The 19,264-nt window shown below is 34.1% G+C and overlaps 2 protein-coding genes across 2 annotated transcripts in view; one reads left to right on the top strand and one right to left on the bottom strand.

The window, feature by feature from the left end:
* The window catches only part of FSTL4 (follistatin like 4), an 874,220-nt gene that overhangs the window by 97,917 nt on the left and 757,039 nt on the right, over positions 1-19,264 (top strand). The gene's annotated exons all lie outside the window — the stretch shown is intronic.
* On the bottom strand, positions 167-701 carry LOC123235709 (60S ribosomal protein L21-like). The gene has a single exon (XM_044661913.1). The coding sequence runs from the start codon at positions 673-675 to the stop codon at positions 193-195; it is 483 nt and encodes a 160-aa protein (XP_044517848.1). The 5' UTR covers positions 676-701; the 3' UTR covers positions 167-192.

Here is a 19,264-nt window from a genome sequence, read left to right as displayed (position 1 = left end):
CCTGAATCTAGATCTTATAACTCCAGATCTAGTATTCTTTCTTGATAAGCCCTATTGTGGGTAATAACCAAGATGGATCATGTCAAAGGCTTTGTTAAGTTCCAGTGTTCATGCAGCACTTTTTATGATGAAAGAAGTTTTTTTTTTTTTTGCCATAACCCAAGAATCTTTTATTTTTATTTTAATAGTCATTTATGCCATAAATTCATAGGGGATTGGTTCCAACAGCTCAGGTTCCTTGCCATTGGTTCTCACAAAGTGTGCTTCTCTTGGTGGAGCAGGCTGACGTTTCAGTTGAACCCAGGTGCCTTTTTCTTTAGCTTCCTTCTTTTTCTGATCATTTTCCTTCACTTGCTTCAGGAAGCTATCTCTGCTCTTAGAATGCTTAATATGCTCAATATGCACATTAATCCTCTTGGCTAGAATCTTGCCCTTAACCTGTTTGTTTACAACAATGCCTACAGCATGCTGAGTGACATTATAGACCCGTCCAGTCTTGCCATGGTAACATTTGTGGGGCATTCCCTGCTGAACTGTGCCCATACCCTTGATATCTACAATATCACCCTTCTTGTATATTCGCATATACGTAGCCAAAGGAACTACACCATGTTTTCTAAAGGGTCTAGAAAACATGTAGCGCGTCCCCCTCCTCTTTCCTTTTGTGTTTGTCATTTTGGCAACTCACTGGAAGATGGCGGAGCCGGCGGAAAGCAAGAAGTTGTTTTTTTAAAAAGTCAGCAAAAACACTTTCTTTCAAAAGTTAGTCCACTTCTTAGCACAACTGTAATAGTTAGAAAGGTTTTCCTATTCCAAGGCTAAATTTTCCCTCTCTGCAAAATCTGCCCATTGCACCCTAATTCACTCCTCTGGTGCCAACAAACAAGCCTAACTCTTCCTTTACATGATAATCCTTCTTTATTGACACCAATAGTCTTTTCTTCTTCATCAGTTCATCTGTATGTGGTGTGGACTCCAAGCCCTCCATTGTTTTAATTTCTTTCCTTTGGCCCACTATAATGCCTTCTTTCTAAGTTACTCAAAGAACTGGACAAGAAATTTACTTATTAACCCTAATGAAAGGTCCACATAACCAATGGATATTATGGGTGTGGTAGAAAAATGAAAATCTTATCCATTTGGTTGTAGAAAATAGCTGTCTGACTTGTGCTTCCCTATATGTTTGATGGCATTCATGCTTCCAAAAAGGACAATTGAGTCATTTTAGCAAGATTTTAAAAAGAATGTCCAATATTCTAGCTTAAGAATACCTTCTGTTATATGGTTTTGAACCAGCAAAAATTAAAAAAAAAACACTCCTTGTGGACCTATGAAGACAATACACTTAGCAACACAGAGACTATCAATTTTATCCCAATTTGCCTTTACAATGTTTTGTTTTCTTTTAACTCCCTTGGAGCAGATGATAATATCAATATGGGGAGCTGAGTCTGTGGTTTTTCTTTTGGGGTAAAATCCATCTTTCTGAAAGGCTATATGGCCTGTTCTCTGGGAGGAACTGAGGTGTTGGTTAGGTAATTCTAGGAATAGTCTCAAGGAAAATAAATTAATTGGGGGAGCTTGTAGGGATTGTCCTTTGGTAAGCATAGCCTGCCCTGCGAATATTCATGGGGCTGCCAAGGGATTTTGATAGGTAATTTCTTACCAGGTAACAGGTGAGGACCTTGCTCAATATTTCCTCCCTACTTGTTCTTTCTGGGTCAATACCTTTTGCAAATACTCACGGTTCTGCACAATATCATGGATGAAGAATGATTTGGGAAATATTCTTATTATTCTAGTGAGTTATTAGATAAGGTAATCACTTAGTTCTTCCTCTAATGATTAGCTGACATTCTTGATACAAAAGAGACATAGTCCATTGCTTTTATTTTATTAAGATTATTGTAAAGATTCTTATCATTAAAGTTTCTGTGACAGCTAATAGTGCTTCTACTCATCTATCTTATAAATAGACAAAGAGGGCCCTGAAAGGTCATACTACAGCTCAGCAACAAAGCAAAGGTCAGTCTTTTGTTTCCCACTTCTCATAAACTATGGAGCTCTCTTTAACCTTCTCTTTGACTACTCTCCTGAGCCTCTGAAAATACAAAACAGCCATGGGAGAATAATGGAATGGGCTCGTTATTATTTCAATTGATAATAATGGTAAAAATAATTATGATAATTTATCAGTTCTACAAAGAACCTAGTAATAACAACACAGATGATAGTCATTTCAGTGCTCTTCTGTGGGCCGTTAGAAGAAGAAAAATGAGTTCTTTCCCAAGGGAACCTAGAATATTCACTTCATGAGAAATAGCCTTTTTGCAGCAAGATCAAGTATTAAGTTCAACTAACCTCCTGAGAGAAAGGTTTGCTTGGGCCAGGTCAGTACCTTCCACAGAGGTGTTTTGCTCTCGGTCTGCTAGGGAAATTGTATAGTCCGATGCCAAAAAGAATGCTCTGAAATGGAAGTCAGTTGACCTTAGTTTTAGTCTTTGCTTTTCTTCTAACCACATGTATACCTTTGGGAATAGCCTTTTCTTCTTCCACACCTCAATTTCTTCCTCTGTTAAAATGGGGAGTTGGACTCTGACCCTTTACTTTTTTTCTTGGTTCCCCCTTTCATATGATTGAGTAGAAAGGACACTGAATTTACTGTCAAAAAAAAACTAAATTTTGAATCCTACCTTTGCTGCTTACTATCTTTGTAACTGAGAAAATTATTTAGTTTCTACATCCAGGTTTCTTTATTTGTAAAAGGAGAGGAAAGAAGTGGACTACAAAATCTCTAAGGCCCATTTCAGGTCCATGTCCAGCAATCCTTTGGATGACATGATTTTAATTTCACTACTGTATTTAAATGAGTGTAGCATCTTCTTCCTCTTACCTGACATCATAGAATGAATCTTCTCTGTGTAATCTCAGCCTCTCAGTCCACAAGAAGGTAAGAAAGTGGGTAAGAGTAAAAAGGTTATAGCATCCCGCAGACTTAGGTCAACTTATTAGTACCTGGGTTCAGGTTGAGAAATCTTGAATTATACATGCAGTTCTACATAGGCACAGAATTCGAGCTCTAAGTGATGTTGGAAGCCCTCTGCCCCAACCCTCTTCCTTTATACATGAAGAAACTGAATCCTAGAAAGATTAAGATGTTTATCCAAAGTCACTTTTCCTCTTAATCCCTGGAGCTGAAGCCCCCTCTATTTGCTTGATAGAGTTTTATTATATGGTTTTACCTGTTTTTCTGGCTTTTTGTCTTCAGTGCTATAATTTACTCTAACCATTTCTCCTTTCTCTTAACCTTCCTTTTTCTGCATGGTCTATCTTTAAAACATACTTACATACACCCTCCCCCCACCCACACACATACACACATGCATGCATGCACACACACATATAATCATTTGATTTGATTTATAGTAAAAGGGCCTGAGGTCACTTCTTGACCCTTCTATTAGCTGAATTGAGACAAATCATTTTCCTCTCTGAATCTTAGTTTCTTCATTTATAAAATTAAGGTAATAATAATAATAATAGCAACTACTTGTGCTACCTACTTTATGGTAAGTATGAAGGAATACAGTTTGCTTCTCCTGCTGAATATACTACTATGCAGTTCTAGAAAGCAGCATTTCAAATGCTTTAAAATTGCTTTCGTGTAGCTAGCCTTGCTATGAAGACACCTCAGAGGGTCTCAGTTCTTTTTGGGGAGTCAGTGATTTTCTCTTGTGCTCCCCACCCAAAGAAACAAACTTTGGATGGTATTTGATATATGGATGGTGGCAAAGTCAATATTAGTTGATAATTCCATAGTGCATCAAGCTTTGCAAAGAAAAGACTTTAAAGATACTATCTTGAAGGGCAGCTAGATGGGTCAGTAGAAGGGGGTCAAGCATAGAGACAGGAGGTCCTGGGTTCAAATCTGACCTAAGACATTTCTTAGCTGTGTGATCCTAGGCAAGCAAGCCAATTAACTCGCATTGCCTAGCCCTTACTGTTCTTCTGCCTTAGAATCAATATGCAGTATTGATTTTGAGAGTAAAGGTAAGAGTTGTTTTTTTTTTTAAGATGTCTTACTGGAACTTCACTATTATCATTTGGGTTTAAGAGATAAGTAAATCATGTCTCAGAGAGGTGAAGTGATCTGCTTGGGTGAAAAGAGGTATTTTCATACCTTAGTTTACCTTTCTCCCAAGTTCAATGCCTTCTCCCTAAGATTCCACATATGATGATGGTCTCCACAATTAAGCTGATCCTTAAAAACAAACCCATGTTCTCACTGAATCTTTGAGACCTTTGCAGCTTTGAAAGAGCTAGTTTAAACTGTAACTTTGTTAATTCAGCCTATGAGGGCCAGGTAGTTTTTCCATAGTGGAAACAGAAGAGAGGTTTCCAATATAAATGTCCATAACTTGGTCACTAAATGAGAGGTCACTAAACACAATTATAATGACAAAGGTGATCATAAAAAAAACACCTTTTTTTTTTTTTTGTATATCGGGTTATTTTGGTTGCTTAAAGCACTTTTCTCCTAGAGTTGGAGGCTAGCCCAGTGAAATTAGATTACCTACCTCTCAGCCCTCTGCCTCCCATTCCTATTGAATGGCTATTAATTGTAATCTGAAAATACTTCAAGTAGTCATTATTATTACACTAGCGTTTGGTTTTCCTTCTACTGTTGCTGTTTGCAGATAGTTGTAAATGATTTTTATAAGTTGTAGTTGAAAAAAAATCTCCAAAAGGAACTACATTTCTTCATATACATAAAACTAGATAAAGTAGAACAGCAAATTGAAAGGGAAGGGTATTCATCAAGGACACAATACTGAGCTCGGCCTTAGACCAAACTTTGATTCACAGATTAGCTTTACTTGGCCATGAAGCTTCTCTCAGGGGCTCTACAAGCATCCATAAAAGAAACAAAGGGTAGATTATTGACTAACATCAGCTGGGTCAAGATGAAGATGAAGTCTATTATCTTACATCTCATCTTGCTATTTTTAATTTTTAATTCTGTAAATTTATATGTAGTTATGACTATAGTATTGCAATATTCTTGAGTATTAGAATGATATTTTAGTCTTTATCTAATATGAAATTAAATAGATAAATTAGTCTTTATCTAATATGAAATTAAATGTATTGCTTTTTCTTGAAGGTTAGAATTCCTTTTATATCTGTACTTTCATCACTTTATAGAGTCCATGTATCCCCACATATATATTTAATAATCATTTAAAATACTACTATTAATTTGTCCTAAATATCTTCATCTAAATAGCAAAAAACTGTTTCCTTGCCAGTAATCTCTCTTCTATAGTGGGGAGAAGAAGTAGTATTAATTAAAAAGAAATTGAAAGGATAACTTTTCCTCTTCAATTGTTTATCCAATTTATCTCTTGGAATTTCTGGCTTAATCAAAGAGAAAGAGGAAATTTGTATATTAGAGAGGAGAATTCTCAGAGCCCCATATATATCTAGGATCCTGATAGGTACGTTTCAGATGACGGTTTTGATAACTGAATTACTTATTATTGTCTGGAATTCATATCCTGACAGTATTTTCTGCTGGTGGGCAGGATGTTTGATTTATTAATTTCCTCTAAATATGGATGAGCTCTTACGTTTTGAATGTACCATTCAAGAAGTCATGATTTCTTCCATTTGCTTTCCAAATAGCTAAGCCTATCTAGTTCAAACCTCATCTCCTTTGTGGAAAGTTCCTTAATGGTACAACATGGTGTGGTAGATAGGAAGCTGGATGGATTTAGTCAGCAAGACCTAGCTTGATATCCTTAGACATACATTAGATGTTTGATTCTGAATAAGGTAAGCTTTTTCTTGTTTTGTTTTTTTTTTTCTTTAAAATAATGGTATTAGACTCAATGGCTTTCTAATATAATGGTCCTTTCTAGCTCTAAATTTTTGATGTGATAATTCTAAGATTCTAGTTTCATACTTTCAATATGGGCCATCCAGTTGAACCATAACATCATCATGTCTCAGCCACCTTAACTCATATAGTGAAGTGGTAAAAGAACTGGATTTAAAATCAAACTGATCTTGTGTTCAGAACTATTCACTGCCAACTATCATCTATTAAACAATGACATTAAAATGTTAGATCCTGAAGATTCCTCTCTCTCCTCCATCTACCATCTTGTGATGTGTGGTATATGCTTATTATGCTAATTTTGCCTTTCCAATTAGATTGAGCACCATGAAAGCAGACTAGAGCTTATATCCAATCTCACTACATCCTACTCCCTAACTTTCCCTGTTTATCCAGTGTTGGTATATGTATAATAAGTCAATAAGTGTTTTAAAAGAGACATCTTCTGAATTCTTCTTCCCCATCCCCCTCTTTTTAATATCCTATATTTTACTGACTATTGTCTTCTCTACATCTTCCCTGTTAAACTCTGAGATGCCTCCATTCATGACCTTTGTCCTGTTCTTTGTATTTAATATTCATTTTAGCACAAGGTGAACTGTGTTTAAAATGTGAATAAATTTGATTAAGAGATAGATTGGTACAACTGAACTTACTGGCATTCCTTAGGAGTCTGAAAGAGATGCTTTACCCACTGAATATTATCCATTCACCTTTTTTATTACCACTAGAAAAAGGCATATTATAACTTGTTTCTTTTGTCTTTCCCCCTTTCCATTTTTTTTAAGATTGTAAAGAAGAGCCAGTGTGCTTTAGTAGACAAATTATCTTGGAACCAGGAAAGCTGGAATTAAAATCTCACCTTTGAAATAAGCTGGCTATGTACAGGCACATAAGTCACTTTTATCTCTTGGTGTTCTATGCCATTGATGTCAAACTCATGTAGAAGTGGATACCCTCAGGCCACATTGACTTAGAGAACTACAAATTAACATTTACTCTACTGTATTATTATTTATTTGACTACACATTTTTCAATTAGATTTTAATTTGATTTGGGGAGTTTGACACCTGTTCTAGGTCATTCTCAAAAACCACTAGTTATAAAGAAGATCCTATCCTGTACTAGTAAATTAAGTTTTCTCGTCCAAGGGTTTCTGAAATCACAAGTTCAGACCCTATCTCTAAAGCAGGAAATCCTCTTACCTCCACTAGTCTGTTTCTTGTCACATCAGTTGAAGGAAGTTTGTTTCTACTCTTTTATCCATATATATCTATTACTTACCTCAGCAGGTGTTTGTCCAATTTCAAGTTATGGCCTTTCCTATCTTTTTGCTTCCTGCCCTTCCTGCTTTTATCTTGCGCCCTGGGAGATTCTTTCATGCTGAGAGAGATGGTTATGTTCCATCTGTAACTTGAGGAAATTATATGGTACTTAAATCTCCTTTTTATCTCTACATTCTTGAAGCACCAAGAAAATTCAGAAATTCAGTCAAAAGTCAAAAACACTTTTTTAAATGAAGGAAAACACTGTTCTTGGCAGTATTATCATATTTACAGATGATTTAATAATCCTGTTCTTCCTCCTGTTTAATTGCTTTTAGGGAATCTTTCTGCATCAGGAAAATTATGGCAAATCATCATAATTATTTATATACATTTTCAGTATAGAATGGTTAGATAATCAAATTTATCATGGGAAAAAATCTGGGTTTTTTTGGATATTGGTTTGCTTAATGCATTTGCGTTTTATATGTAAATGGTGAATGAATACTATGGATTCATATTTGTTTGTTCCTTTAAATAGTGTTCTTTACAGAATTACCTTCAAATAAGGAAAATTCCTCTTCATCTTTTTACCTAAATATTTCAGAGATTTTACCTGTTTTCACATAATGTGGCTGCAATTTGAGCAACTTTAGATCCATATCCCTTAATTTCACTAGATGAATAAACCACATCCTTTTCATCATCATCACCATCACCATCTTTGTGCTTGATCTCATCACTTTTGCAAAGTATTTTCTGTATATTCTCCTTTGAGACTCACAATAATCTTGTTGATAGGTACTAAAATTATTCCCATTTTACAGATAAGGAAAATGATGCTAAGAAAGATTAAGTGACTTCACTAGTATCAAAGTTAACAAGAATTAGAGATGGGATTAAAACTTGGGATCATCTTAATTATATCTCTTCAGTTGGCTTTTGTGTCTCTCAAAAGTTTTTTTGTTTTGTTTTGTTTTAACCCTTAACTTCTGTGTATTGGCTCCTAGGTGGAAGAGTGGTAAGGGTGGGCAATGGGGGTCAAGTGACTTGCCCAGGGTCACACAGCTGGGAAGTGACTAAGGCCAGATTTGAACTTAGGACCTCCAGTCTCTAAGCCTGACTCTCAATCCACTGAGCTACCCAGCTGCCCCCTCTCAAAAGTTTTAACAGGCAATATACAATAGTTCCATTGCCCACATTATACCTTTCTATTACTCCTTCATTCATTCATATTACTCATTTGATCAATTTTGAATCTTTTGTGTTCATCATGTTCTTTACTTAGACTTATGAACTATCATTTTTGATTTAGAAATTCAAAAAATTGTCAGAAATTTAAAGTGTGCTTCCTTTGAAATGCAAAGATGATCTGTACATTAAAGGAAGATTAGGTCTTGAATTGTGTCTCCAACTGTAAAGGTGGAATGCTCTGAGTCATCTGAGTCATCTATATTCTTGAAGCAGTATGAAATTGGCCATTTAGGCTGTGGTCATGGGATGGCATTTCCCCTGGAGTTATCTGGGTGGCTTTTGTGGAAACTGTACCTACCCAAATGGCTAAGAAATTCTGTAACTGACTCAGTTGCATAGTCTGTGCCTCATACCAAAATGTAATTGCAACAGAATAATCCCAAAGATGGTTCAAAGGTGGCTTTATTCTGAGAAACAAAGTAAAAGGCATAGCAAGAGACCTTTCATCATCATATAAATAGTTAAATAAAATAAACCTTAAACTTTGAGGCTTAACAATACTAAAATAGAAAGGGATTGTTGGTGTCAAAGTACAATAGGAAAAGCATTGGATTTGGAAGCAGAAAATCAGTCTCCTGTACTCATGAAAATATTCTTTCTTCTTTTCTGCCCTCAATTTCCTCATCTGTAAAACAAGAAGTAAGAATGGAAGGATTAAAAGTCCTTTAACATCCTTTAAAGGCCTAAATCTATGGTAGTCTGGTTTTTATTTATCTGAAGCATTTGCTTAAGCCATGGTATATGAGCAGTACAGACAGAACGATGCGGAAGAAAAAAAAATTGCATTTGGAATGAGTTCAAAATACTGCATCCGTCTAAAACCCTGGAGGTATCATTTAATCTCTATGGACTTTAATTTCTTTACTCTTTGATTCCACTTATACTTTTTTTCACTCACTTCTAAACTTTCTATAATCTGATTTCTGACAATCTTTCAAATAAAAGTACCCATTGAAAAATGTCCAATGATTTAATTTTTTTAAACTTATTTTAGCACCATTTTCCTTTATTATGACTTTGCAAGTCCATAGTTGTGGATTTCCCACCTCTATAAAGGAATAGTGTGAGTAGATCCTCACAGATCTACTTTGGAGTAATGATTATTCTTTGTGATTTTGCAAATTTTAATTTTGATTTTTTTTTGTGGTTCCTCTATCTATTGCTGCCATTATATATGTTGTTGGCTTACTTTACTCTGCATCAGGTCACATAAAATTATATGCTTTTCTGTACTCATCATATTTAATCATCTCTTACAGTGCAATAATATTCCATTACATCCTTGTACTAAAATTAGCTTAGTAAATGCCAATCGATGATATCTACTTTATTTCTAATTGTTTACTAATTACAAAAGTGCTAATAGAAATATTTTGGTGTAATGAGTAATTGCTTATCAGTCAGTGATCTCCTTTGGGTTATAACTCTAGTAATGGATTCTACAGGTCAAATGGTATGGATTTTAAAAGTCAGTTTATTTGTATTTTTGCGAATTGTTTTCTCAAATGTTGTTACTGATTTATAGTTTCATCAACATTGTATTCATTTTTCTATCTTCTCACAACTCCAATTAGAATTGGTTATTCTCATCCTTGGTGATATTTTTCAATTTGCAGAGTGTGAGGCAAAATAGGATTGTTTTGATTTGTGCTTCTTTTGTCTTTTAAATAATTCATTCATGTGTTTGTTAAAAGTTTTCAGTTCTTCCTTTGAGAATACTTCATATGTTTCTTGGGAAATGGCTATATATATATTTATGTACATAAAATTTATATACACATATATATTTTATGTATATATACAGTAGTATCTCATTTTATGGGAAATCAACATGCAAATTTAGATATATGTGATTAGCAATCTAAAAATAAAGGCAGAAAAATATGTAAAATAAAAAAATTTAACTTCTTGCTAAATCTGTATCATTTCCCTAAGTATCATAAAGCCTCACAAAAGTTCACATAAGATTACACTTATTCTCACTCTGAGAAGCCTTAGTGTGAGTCATCACATTGTTTTGTGTCAAACATTAGCTCCTGCATGAGTCTTTGTCCAGAGTTCTCCCTTGAAACAAATCACATCAATGTCAGAGCAATGCAGCTTTTTGTTCCTTTTATGTTATTTCATTATTAATAATGGCCCCAAAGTACAAAAGCAGTGATGCTGGTAGCTCTAATAAGTCCAAGAAAAAGTCATAAAGCACCTACACATATTCATGTAAAAATAATTATTAAATAATGGGGTTCATTATTATGTACGATTTTCAACTTACACAGTACTGCTTTTAACTTTTCTAATAGTATGATTATTTGATATATCCCTCGAGAATTTATTCTTGTATATGGTTTATGTTTCTGTTTGAATTTCTGTCAGCCTGTTTTCTAGCAGTTTTATAAAATCAATTAGTGAGTCTTTTCATAAACAATTTATGTGTATATATATATGTTCTCTCTATGTAATATATATGTATATATATATATATATATATATATATAGTGATATTTGACACACAAGTTTAATTCATTCCATGGCCAAGCTCTCGTAACTCAATTTGCTCCTGTGTCAAATCAAACTTCCCCATTTAAATGAATGAAAATGCAATTGATCTGTTCTAGCCCTAAAGAACCACCTGATTTCTTTTTGTTTTATATATTTTTAAAAAGGAAAATATACTTTATAAATAACAAATAAATATATTTATAGATAATAAGAAAAATGTAAAAAAATAAACTTGCTTATGAAATGTTACTTACCTTCAAGGTCAGGCAAAGATACTGGCAGAGGTTTTCCTGTGCTATCACTTAATGTAACTTACTCTCTACACATGTAATGCTACATTTAAAAGCAAAATTGAACTTACACATCACTTATGATATGTAACTTTATTGCTAAACTTAATTGCTATTTTTTAATTTTACTTATTTATCATCATTTTCTTCATTGAATTTTGGCTGTTTTGCCACACTTTCCTCAATTTCACTTAGAGGACTTTTTAACAAAAACTTTTCCATGGAAGTTTGTTTCTTCCTTTCAGAACATTTTGATAATGTGTCAAATGAGCATCATTACACAGCTCCAATGCACAATCTATTGCAACTTTTTCTGGGTGTCTTTTCAATAGGTTTTAATTTTTTCCCAAATCCTCACTTTTACCTTAATCTCACTTGTACTGATTACCTCATCCACCTCTCCATCCTCCTCACTAATTTCTTCAGCTGTAACTCCTTCAATTCCTCCATCATCAGGACCCATGGTTAAAAGTTAAGAAATTTTCCCAAAAAACTTATAATAAAGACAAAAATAAAAAAAAAAGCAAAAGCAATTAAATACAGATGCTCTTGTGGTCAGATAAACACTGAACTAAATGAGAGAGCCTTGTGTAATTTGTGAAACAAAACATTCAAAAGGCTATCTAGTGGAGGGTGGCAAAAGCTTGTGATTCAAATATCCATACGTGACTTAAAGCAACAAATCCTGATCGTGACTGCTCCTTTCTCAAATTGCTCATGACTTAAGGTGCTTATATATCAAAGTACCACAAAGTATGTGTGTCTGCATATATAGTAAATGTGTGTATATTATAATAGGATATTTGTTAATTAAGAGTTAATTAGGAAATAGGGTTGATTGCAATAGATAAATATAGAAATCTGAGAAAGTTGGATTTCTTTAAGACAAAATAGAATTTTCAAGAGAGGATCATGGGAAATAAAAAGAATTTCTCAGAGGTTCTTGAAAAGGACAGTTAGACCAATGAACACTCACTCTTGGTCTGACTGACTCAAGAAACACTCTTGTTTGGTCTGTCCTGACTCAAGGAAGGCGGTTCCAAGTGTTTTTGGCTTGGAGAGTTGGAAGTTGGAGAAGATCAGTTGAAATTTCTACTTGAGAAATATCCAAGTAAGAAGGAAGGAGATTGTGGTGCAAATATCATTGCTTTTCTAGTGATGGCAGAAGAGAGCAAAGCTATGAGGATTCTGCCTACCTATTTTCCCATCTAAAGAGCAGAAAAGAAATCCAATCTTTCTCATCAGTTATAATTTTTTAGTTTTAGGGTAGAAAAGTAGAATTGAGTTAATAGACAGATAGGAAGATAAGTTAGCCTTGATTTTTATCAAGGAGAAGCGGGTTCCTGTGAACCTTAATTTGGGGTTTGGGTACAGTTAGAAAATTTAGATTTAGGGTAAATATTATTCTTACTTGTTTCCTTTTTCTTTCCCTTTTCCCTAATTTTTAATACTTCCAATAAATAGGTTTTTATGTAACCTGGCCTGAGCCAGAATCTTTTAGACTACTTGGGAAGCCATATTTCCCAATGGTCAAAGCAACAGCCTGTCCACTCGGTACACAGGTATTGGAAATACCTATACCAATATCTGTAATTTATAAGGATCAATAACCCTTATAACAATATAACAATATATAAAATAGTTATATCTAGCTATACATATTTCCCATATATAAATATATTTATACATGTACATTTTCCTCCCTCTCATTTACTATATATATAGACATACACATATATACTTAAATGTATATGTACATATATGAGAAACCTACTTTATTTTACTCTGTCTTCTCCCATTAGAAATGCATGCTCCTTAAGTCAGTTCCCCCCAACCTTTTTTTTTTTTTTTGCTATCCACCTATCCACTGCATTTAACACAAATAAATGCTGGCAGGAATAAATGCTTGCTGTCATTTTTGAAGACATCTTTTTACCTCACAACCATATATCCATTTCACAGGTGGACCTTTAGATTGATAGATGAGTCAATGAATCAGAGATTTAAAGCTTAAAGTGTTTCTTAGAAGCTATCCAACCCATTGCTCACATTTTACATATGAGGAAACCAAAGCCCATAGAGTGTAAGTGACTTGCTTAGGTTTATACATATAGTAATAGGCAGAAGCAGGATTTGAACCTTTGATCTTTTCTACTACGAAGCCAGTTCTCTATTTTGAACTGTACCAAGTTGCTTCCTTTTGGAGAAAACCAAGAGACTGGCTTCTATTCTTTCTCAATTTTCAGCCTGATTGTCCAATATCTTGTTCTATTTTTCACAAATTAGACAGTTTTCATTAGATATACTTTGTAATTTATCCTGTGGGAAATAATTCTCCAAATCAGATTAGCCCAGCTATTCCTCTGGGAAGCCGTCACTGTTAGGTAGAGAAGAAGACTTAATTTTTATGTCTGCATCAAGTTTACTGGAAGATAGGCAGGAAGGCAGGACTTTTTATAATTTTCTGGAAGCCCCAGGAGCCCCCAGCAGGGTTCAGCATATGGATATATTGGCATGCAACATCTCGTTTAAACCTGGAAACATGATTCATTTGAAACTGTTGGCACCTGCTGTAGCCCAGGAGGGATTCCAAAGCATCTGCTTTGCACTTTCTTTTTCTGGAAGTATTTAGTGTGTTTCCTAATATCTTTTCAAAGTGACAGTTTAGCAGAACACAGTTGTAGAATATGTGTATATATGTGTGTGATGTAGGTATGTATTTGTATTTGTATATATATGTATATATATATATACATGTATATATATATACGTATACCACCACACACATATGTATATATGCTTCTCTCTCTGAATAGGTATGTGTCCATATACACATAGACTCTGTTGTTAGGGATTAAAAAGTCCTTTTCAGGGCTTACTTTTCAACCAACTCTCACCTATGGCTTCAAGGAGTTGTAGCATGGGAAAGGTAACCCACAGGTTTCAAACCTATCAGAGAACTAGGGGAATGTCTACCCAAGGATGTGAAGACATGCCCCAGCAGAATGGGTGGAGGAGAACAACTTGCTCTGGATTACTCCACTATCTTGGCTTTACCCCAAGAAGTCCAGCATATTTTCTTTGATACTATTGCCCTTTGATACTAATGCAGTAAAAACTGCATTAAGATGGACGAATGTGGGAGTGTAAAATTGGAACACTAACTCATTGTTGGTGGAGTTGTGAACTGATCCATCCATTCTGGAGGACAATTTGGAAACATGCTCAAAAAGCCATAAAATTGTGACCTTTAATCCTATAAATCACAGCTGCATCTGCATCCCAAAGAGATCCTAAAAAAGGGGAAAGGACCTACTTATAAAAAATATTTAGAGCAGCTCTTTTTGTGGTGCCAAAGAATTAGAAATTGAAGGATTGTTCAACAATTTGGGAATGATGGAACAAATTGTGGTACATGTTGGTGATGGAATACTATTGTGCTATAAGAAATGATAAGCAAGATGATTTCTGAAAAAGCTGGAAAGATCTACATGAACTGATGCAGAGTGAAATAAGCAGAACTGGGAGAACATACATAGTAAAAGCAATATTGTATGACAATTAACTGAAAGATTTGGCAATCTCAGCCTTGCAATGATCTGGGACAATTCTGAAGGACTAATGATGGAATGCTATCCGCCTCCAGAAAAAGAACTGTTGGAATAGAATTCACATCAGATTATTTGCCGTTTTAGTTTGGAGTTTTGGTTGTGCTCTTACAACAATGACCAATATGAAAATGTGTTTTGCATGTGTGACCCAGATCAAAGTGGTGAGAGTAAACATTCTCCTTTTCAGGGTGCTTTCTTTTTGTTTTAGGTAGGTGTTTTTACAATATGAAAAGCCATTCCCCAATTGATGGACACCCCCTCAATATTTTTAAACAAAATATGTTTTGCATTTTATTAAAGTCTTTGATTTGCATCCATTGAGACAGTCAGTTTTACATGTTTTTGCTTTCAAAAAGGTTATGTCAATCATTTTTAAAAGGTAGGATCCTTGATCTCTCATACAAATCCAACTTTATTATACCAAATGACTGCTTAGATATACTTCTGTCATATCTTTGGTAGGATTTCATTTTAAAAATTTGAATTCATATTCATAATGATTTTATATTTCTTCTTTGCATTATATTTTTCCTATTTATATATTAGAATTTTATTTATATTATAAGAGGAATCTGGAAGAGTGCTCTCTTTATTTTTTAGGAACAACTTTTAACCTTTTACTTAAAATTTTGAGCCAAATTCTCTCCTTCCCTTCCATTTTACCTTCCCTCCACCCTCAGATACTAAGCAACTTGATATAGATTTTATATGTGCAATAATATTCCATATTAGTCATTTTGTGAAGATAACAAACAAAAAATGAAGAAAAAAGAAATATAGTATGTTAAGACTATATTAAGACTTCATTTGTTCTTTCTCTGGTGGTAGATGGCATTTTTCATTGTGAAACATTGGAAATTATCTTGGATCTTGTATTGTATTGTTGGAATAATCTTGGAGATTGTATTTTTAAGAATACCTCAGCTATTCACAGTTGTTCAGCAGGCAATTTATTGCTGCTATTGCATACAATGTTTTCTACTCACTTCACTCTGCATCAGTTCATGTAGGTCTTTCCAGGTTTTTCTGAAATCATTCTTCACATCATTTCTTCTGGCACAATAGTATTCTATTACAATCATGTACCACAATTTGTTCAGCCATTCCCCATTTGATGAAAACCTCTCAATTTTCAATTCTTTGTGACCACAAAAAGATCTGCTATAAATATTTTTGTACAAATAGGTCTTGTACTCTTTCTTAAATCTCTTTAGGATATAGGCCTAGAAGTGAGTGATATTGTTGGATCAAAGGGAATGCACAGTTTTAAAAATCCTTCAGGCATAGTTCCAAATTGTTCTCCAGGATAGTTGCATCAGATCACAACTCCACCAACAGAGCATTAGTGTTCAAACTTTCCTATACACTCTCCAACATTTATCATTTTCTTTTTCTATCATGTAAGTGCTCTCTATTTTTAAGAATAATTTTTAATGTAGTATTGTTTCTCTTAACAGTCTGTTAGACTATGACATGGGAATTAAATTTTCAAAAAGGGAATGAGTTGACATACAGAGGTATGTAGGTGGCATGGTGAATAAGGCCTAGATTTGATTTTAGGAGGACTTAAATTTGTTTTTTGCCTCTATTACTTCTGAGTTTCATGACAATTGATTCTCTCAGTAATATTTTCTTCTTTTGTAAAATGAGGAAATTGGACTCTGATTCAAGTTCCCTTTAAGATCTAAATCAATGAGTACATCATTCATGCTCATTTACAAATTCTCACTTGAATCTCCCATGAGATAGGGATTAAAAGTTATTAGCCTTATTTTTATAGGTGATATAATTGAGTGTCAAGAATTTCAATGCTTGTACATCGTTCATGGTTACTAAAAATGAGGAGTGGGATTTGAACTTGGGTCTTCTCACTCCCATGTCTTGTAATGCAATTATCATAGTAATATTTATCTTTTGTCAATAAAGAATAAAATTATATCTCCTCATCATAAGTGCTTGCTAACTGCTCATTTATCTAGCAACCTAATTTGTTTCTGTAAAGTAACTAAGAATTAAGACTGAAAGAAACCTTGAAGCAGTCAAAAGGAACATTTACAAAGTCCTTGCCCTAAAAAGTACATTCTTGAATCATCAGGTAGCTCCTTAGGCTCTTACTCCTACCTATTTAATATAATTTTAGATGCTCTGCTACCAAATTTACTACTTTCACAGCTAGAAAAAGCAAATTGAATGTCGCATATTGCTTTAGAAGCAGATGCCTTCTGCAGTGAGAAATAAAAGTATTGCCTCAATCCTCTCTTCTCTATGAAAAATCATACAGAGCTGCTACAAGCCCTCAAAAAGCTATCAGCTGTGAGCAACAAAGCTCTCTATATCTAATCCCTAAGGCTGTTATCTGATTATTCAATTTAAGTTTAACTGACAGTTTATTAAGCATTTACAATGTACAAGACATTTGGCTTCTTCCAGGTCAATGATTCTCTAAATTATTGTTTTCAGAACCCCTTTACTAAATGATCTGAAAGAATATTATTTATATGGCTTATATCTGTAGATATTTACCATATTAGAATTTAAAACTGATACCATTTAAAGGTATTTATGAATTGACTTAAAATAATAATTATAACCCCATTAAATGGTACAATAAATAACACTTTTGTGGAAATAACTACGTTCTCAGAAACTATTGTGGCAAGTGATAATCATCAAACGATCTCGTACTGGCTAAGAAGTAGAGTGGTACAAGGATAAGAATTTTGATCTCTGACAGAGTTGGGGCTAAAATGGATATGATTAGAAGGGATGGACAGGGTAAGTATATTATGTTGCAGGGGGTATTACCACAGATAATGAAGCATTATCAATATTGGACCTGTATGTGCCAAGTGTTATACCACCCAGATTTGTAAGGAAAAACTAAATGAGATACAGATAGAAATAGATGACAAAATAATAATGTTGGCAGACTTTAATTTTCCCCTCACAGAACTGGATAATTCTAACCGAAAAATAAATAAGAAGTTAAGGAGATGAATAGAAACTTAGATAAGATAAATAAGAGATTTTCTGGATAGCCCTCATACACCTGCATGAGGTTACTAGTAGAGATAAGCCCAAGCATACACATAATCCAAACATAGTTTCTGGTAGGACAACAATGACTTAGAGAGAATAAATATACTGCAAAAGTCTTGTCTAAAGCACACCATACTATGGAGTTAATTCTGTATCCCTGAGGGATTGTAGCACTGGAACAAAAGTTCTAATGAGTATGACCAAGCTGAAAAGACTTGTTTTGAAAAGAATATGGCCCTGGTAACAGATTGTCTGCTGCCTATGTCTAGCAAAATAGGGTCCTGATAATATATGTTAATTGAGAATCAGATCACTTTAGTGATCATCTTAAAAGCTGATAGGAAAATGGAAAAACAGGTCTAATATTACATTGCTTGAAAAGCTGTGACCTTTTTTTTTTTAGAAAACAGCTGTAAAGCTGTCCATGCTCATTGACCTAGAGATCTTATTTTTAGGGTTAGGCCTTAAGGATATTATTATGGAGGTTAAAAGGCCGCATTTGTATGAAAATATTCATATTTTCATTGTTTATAATGACAAAATAAGTGGAAATACAAAAACAAAGAATGGGAGAAATGGTTGAATAGATTATGATATTTGAATGTAATAGACTGTATCATGTTACTGAAATAACATATATTAGAAATCTAAAGAAAATAAGGCAGGGGAAGAAATAGAATGGTGGATCAGTAGAATAGTTTAGGTCAGGGGTCGGCAACCTTTTTGGCCATGAGAGCCATAAACGCCACATTTTTTAAAATGTAATTTTGTGAGAGCCGTACAGTGCTCACAGTGCGCGCTCCTGGAACAGCGCCTGAAAAAAAATTGACTTTATGGCTCCTGCAGAAAGAGCCATATCTGGCCATAAAAGAGCCAGATATGGCTCAAGAGCCATACGTTGCCGACCCCTGGTTTAGGTAATCAACACATGGCAGTTCATGTCCATAGGAACGTGGTGTTTAGTAAACACAAAGATCCAAGCTTTTGGGGAAAGAACTTACTATTTGACAAAAACTTCTGAGAAAACTGGAAAAGAGTTTAACAAAAACTAAGCATGGACCAACATCTCACACCATACACCGGGATAAAGGCAAAATGGATACTTGATGTAGATATGAAGGATGACACCATAAACAAATTAGGGGCACATGGAAAAGTTAATCTGTCAGATTTATGGATAAGAGAAGAATTTATGACCTAAAAAGATATAGAGACCATTATGAAAAATGAAATCAGTGATTTTCATTACACTAAATTGAAAAGGTTTTGTAAAAATAAAACCAATGCAATGAAAATTATAAGGGAAACAAAAAATTGGGAGAAAAATATTTTATACCAAGTATCTCTGATGAAAATTTTATTTCTCAAATATATAGAGAACTAAGGCAAATGTATAAGAATACCAA

The sequence above is a fragment of the Gracilinanus agilis genome, chromosome 2, assembly GCF_016433145.1.
Source record: "Gracilinanus agilis isolate LMUSP501 chromosome 2, AgileGrace, whole genome shotgun sequence".
Taxonomy (NCBI): Eukaryota; Metazoa; Chordata; class Mammalia; order Didelphimorphia; family Didelphidae; genus Gracilinanus; species Gracilinanus agilis.
The sequence above is the reverse complement of the archived record's forward strand: the minus strand, read 5'-3'. Positions and strand labels throughout refer to the sequence as shown.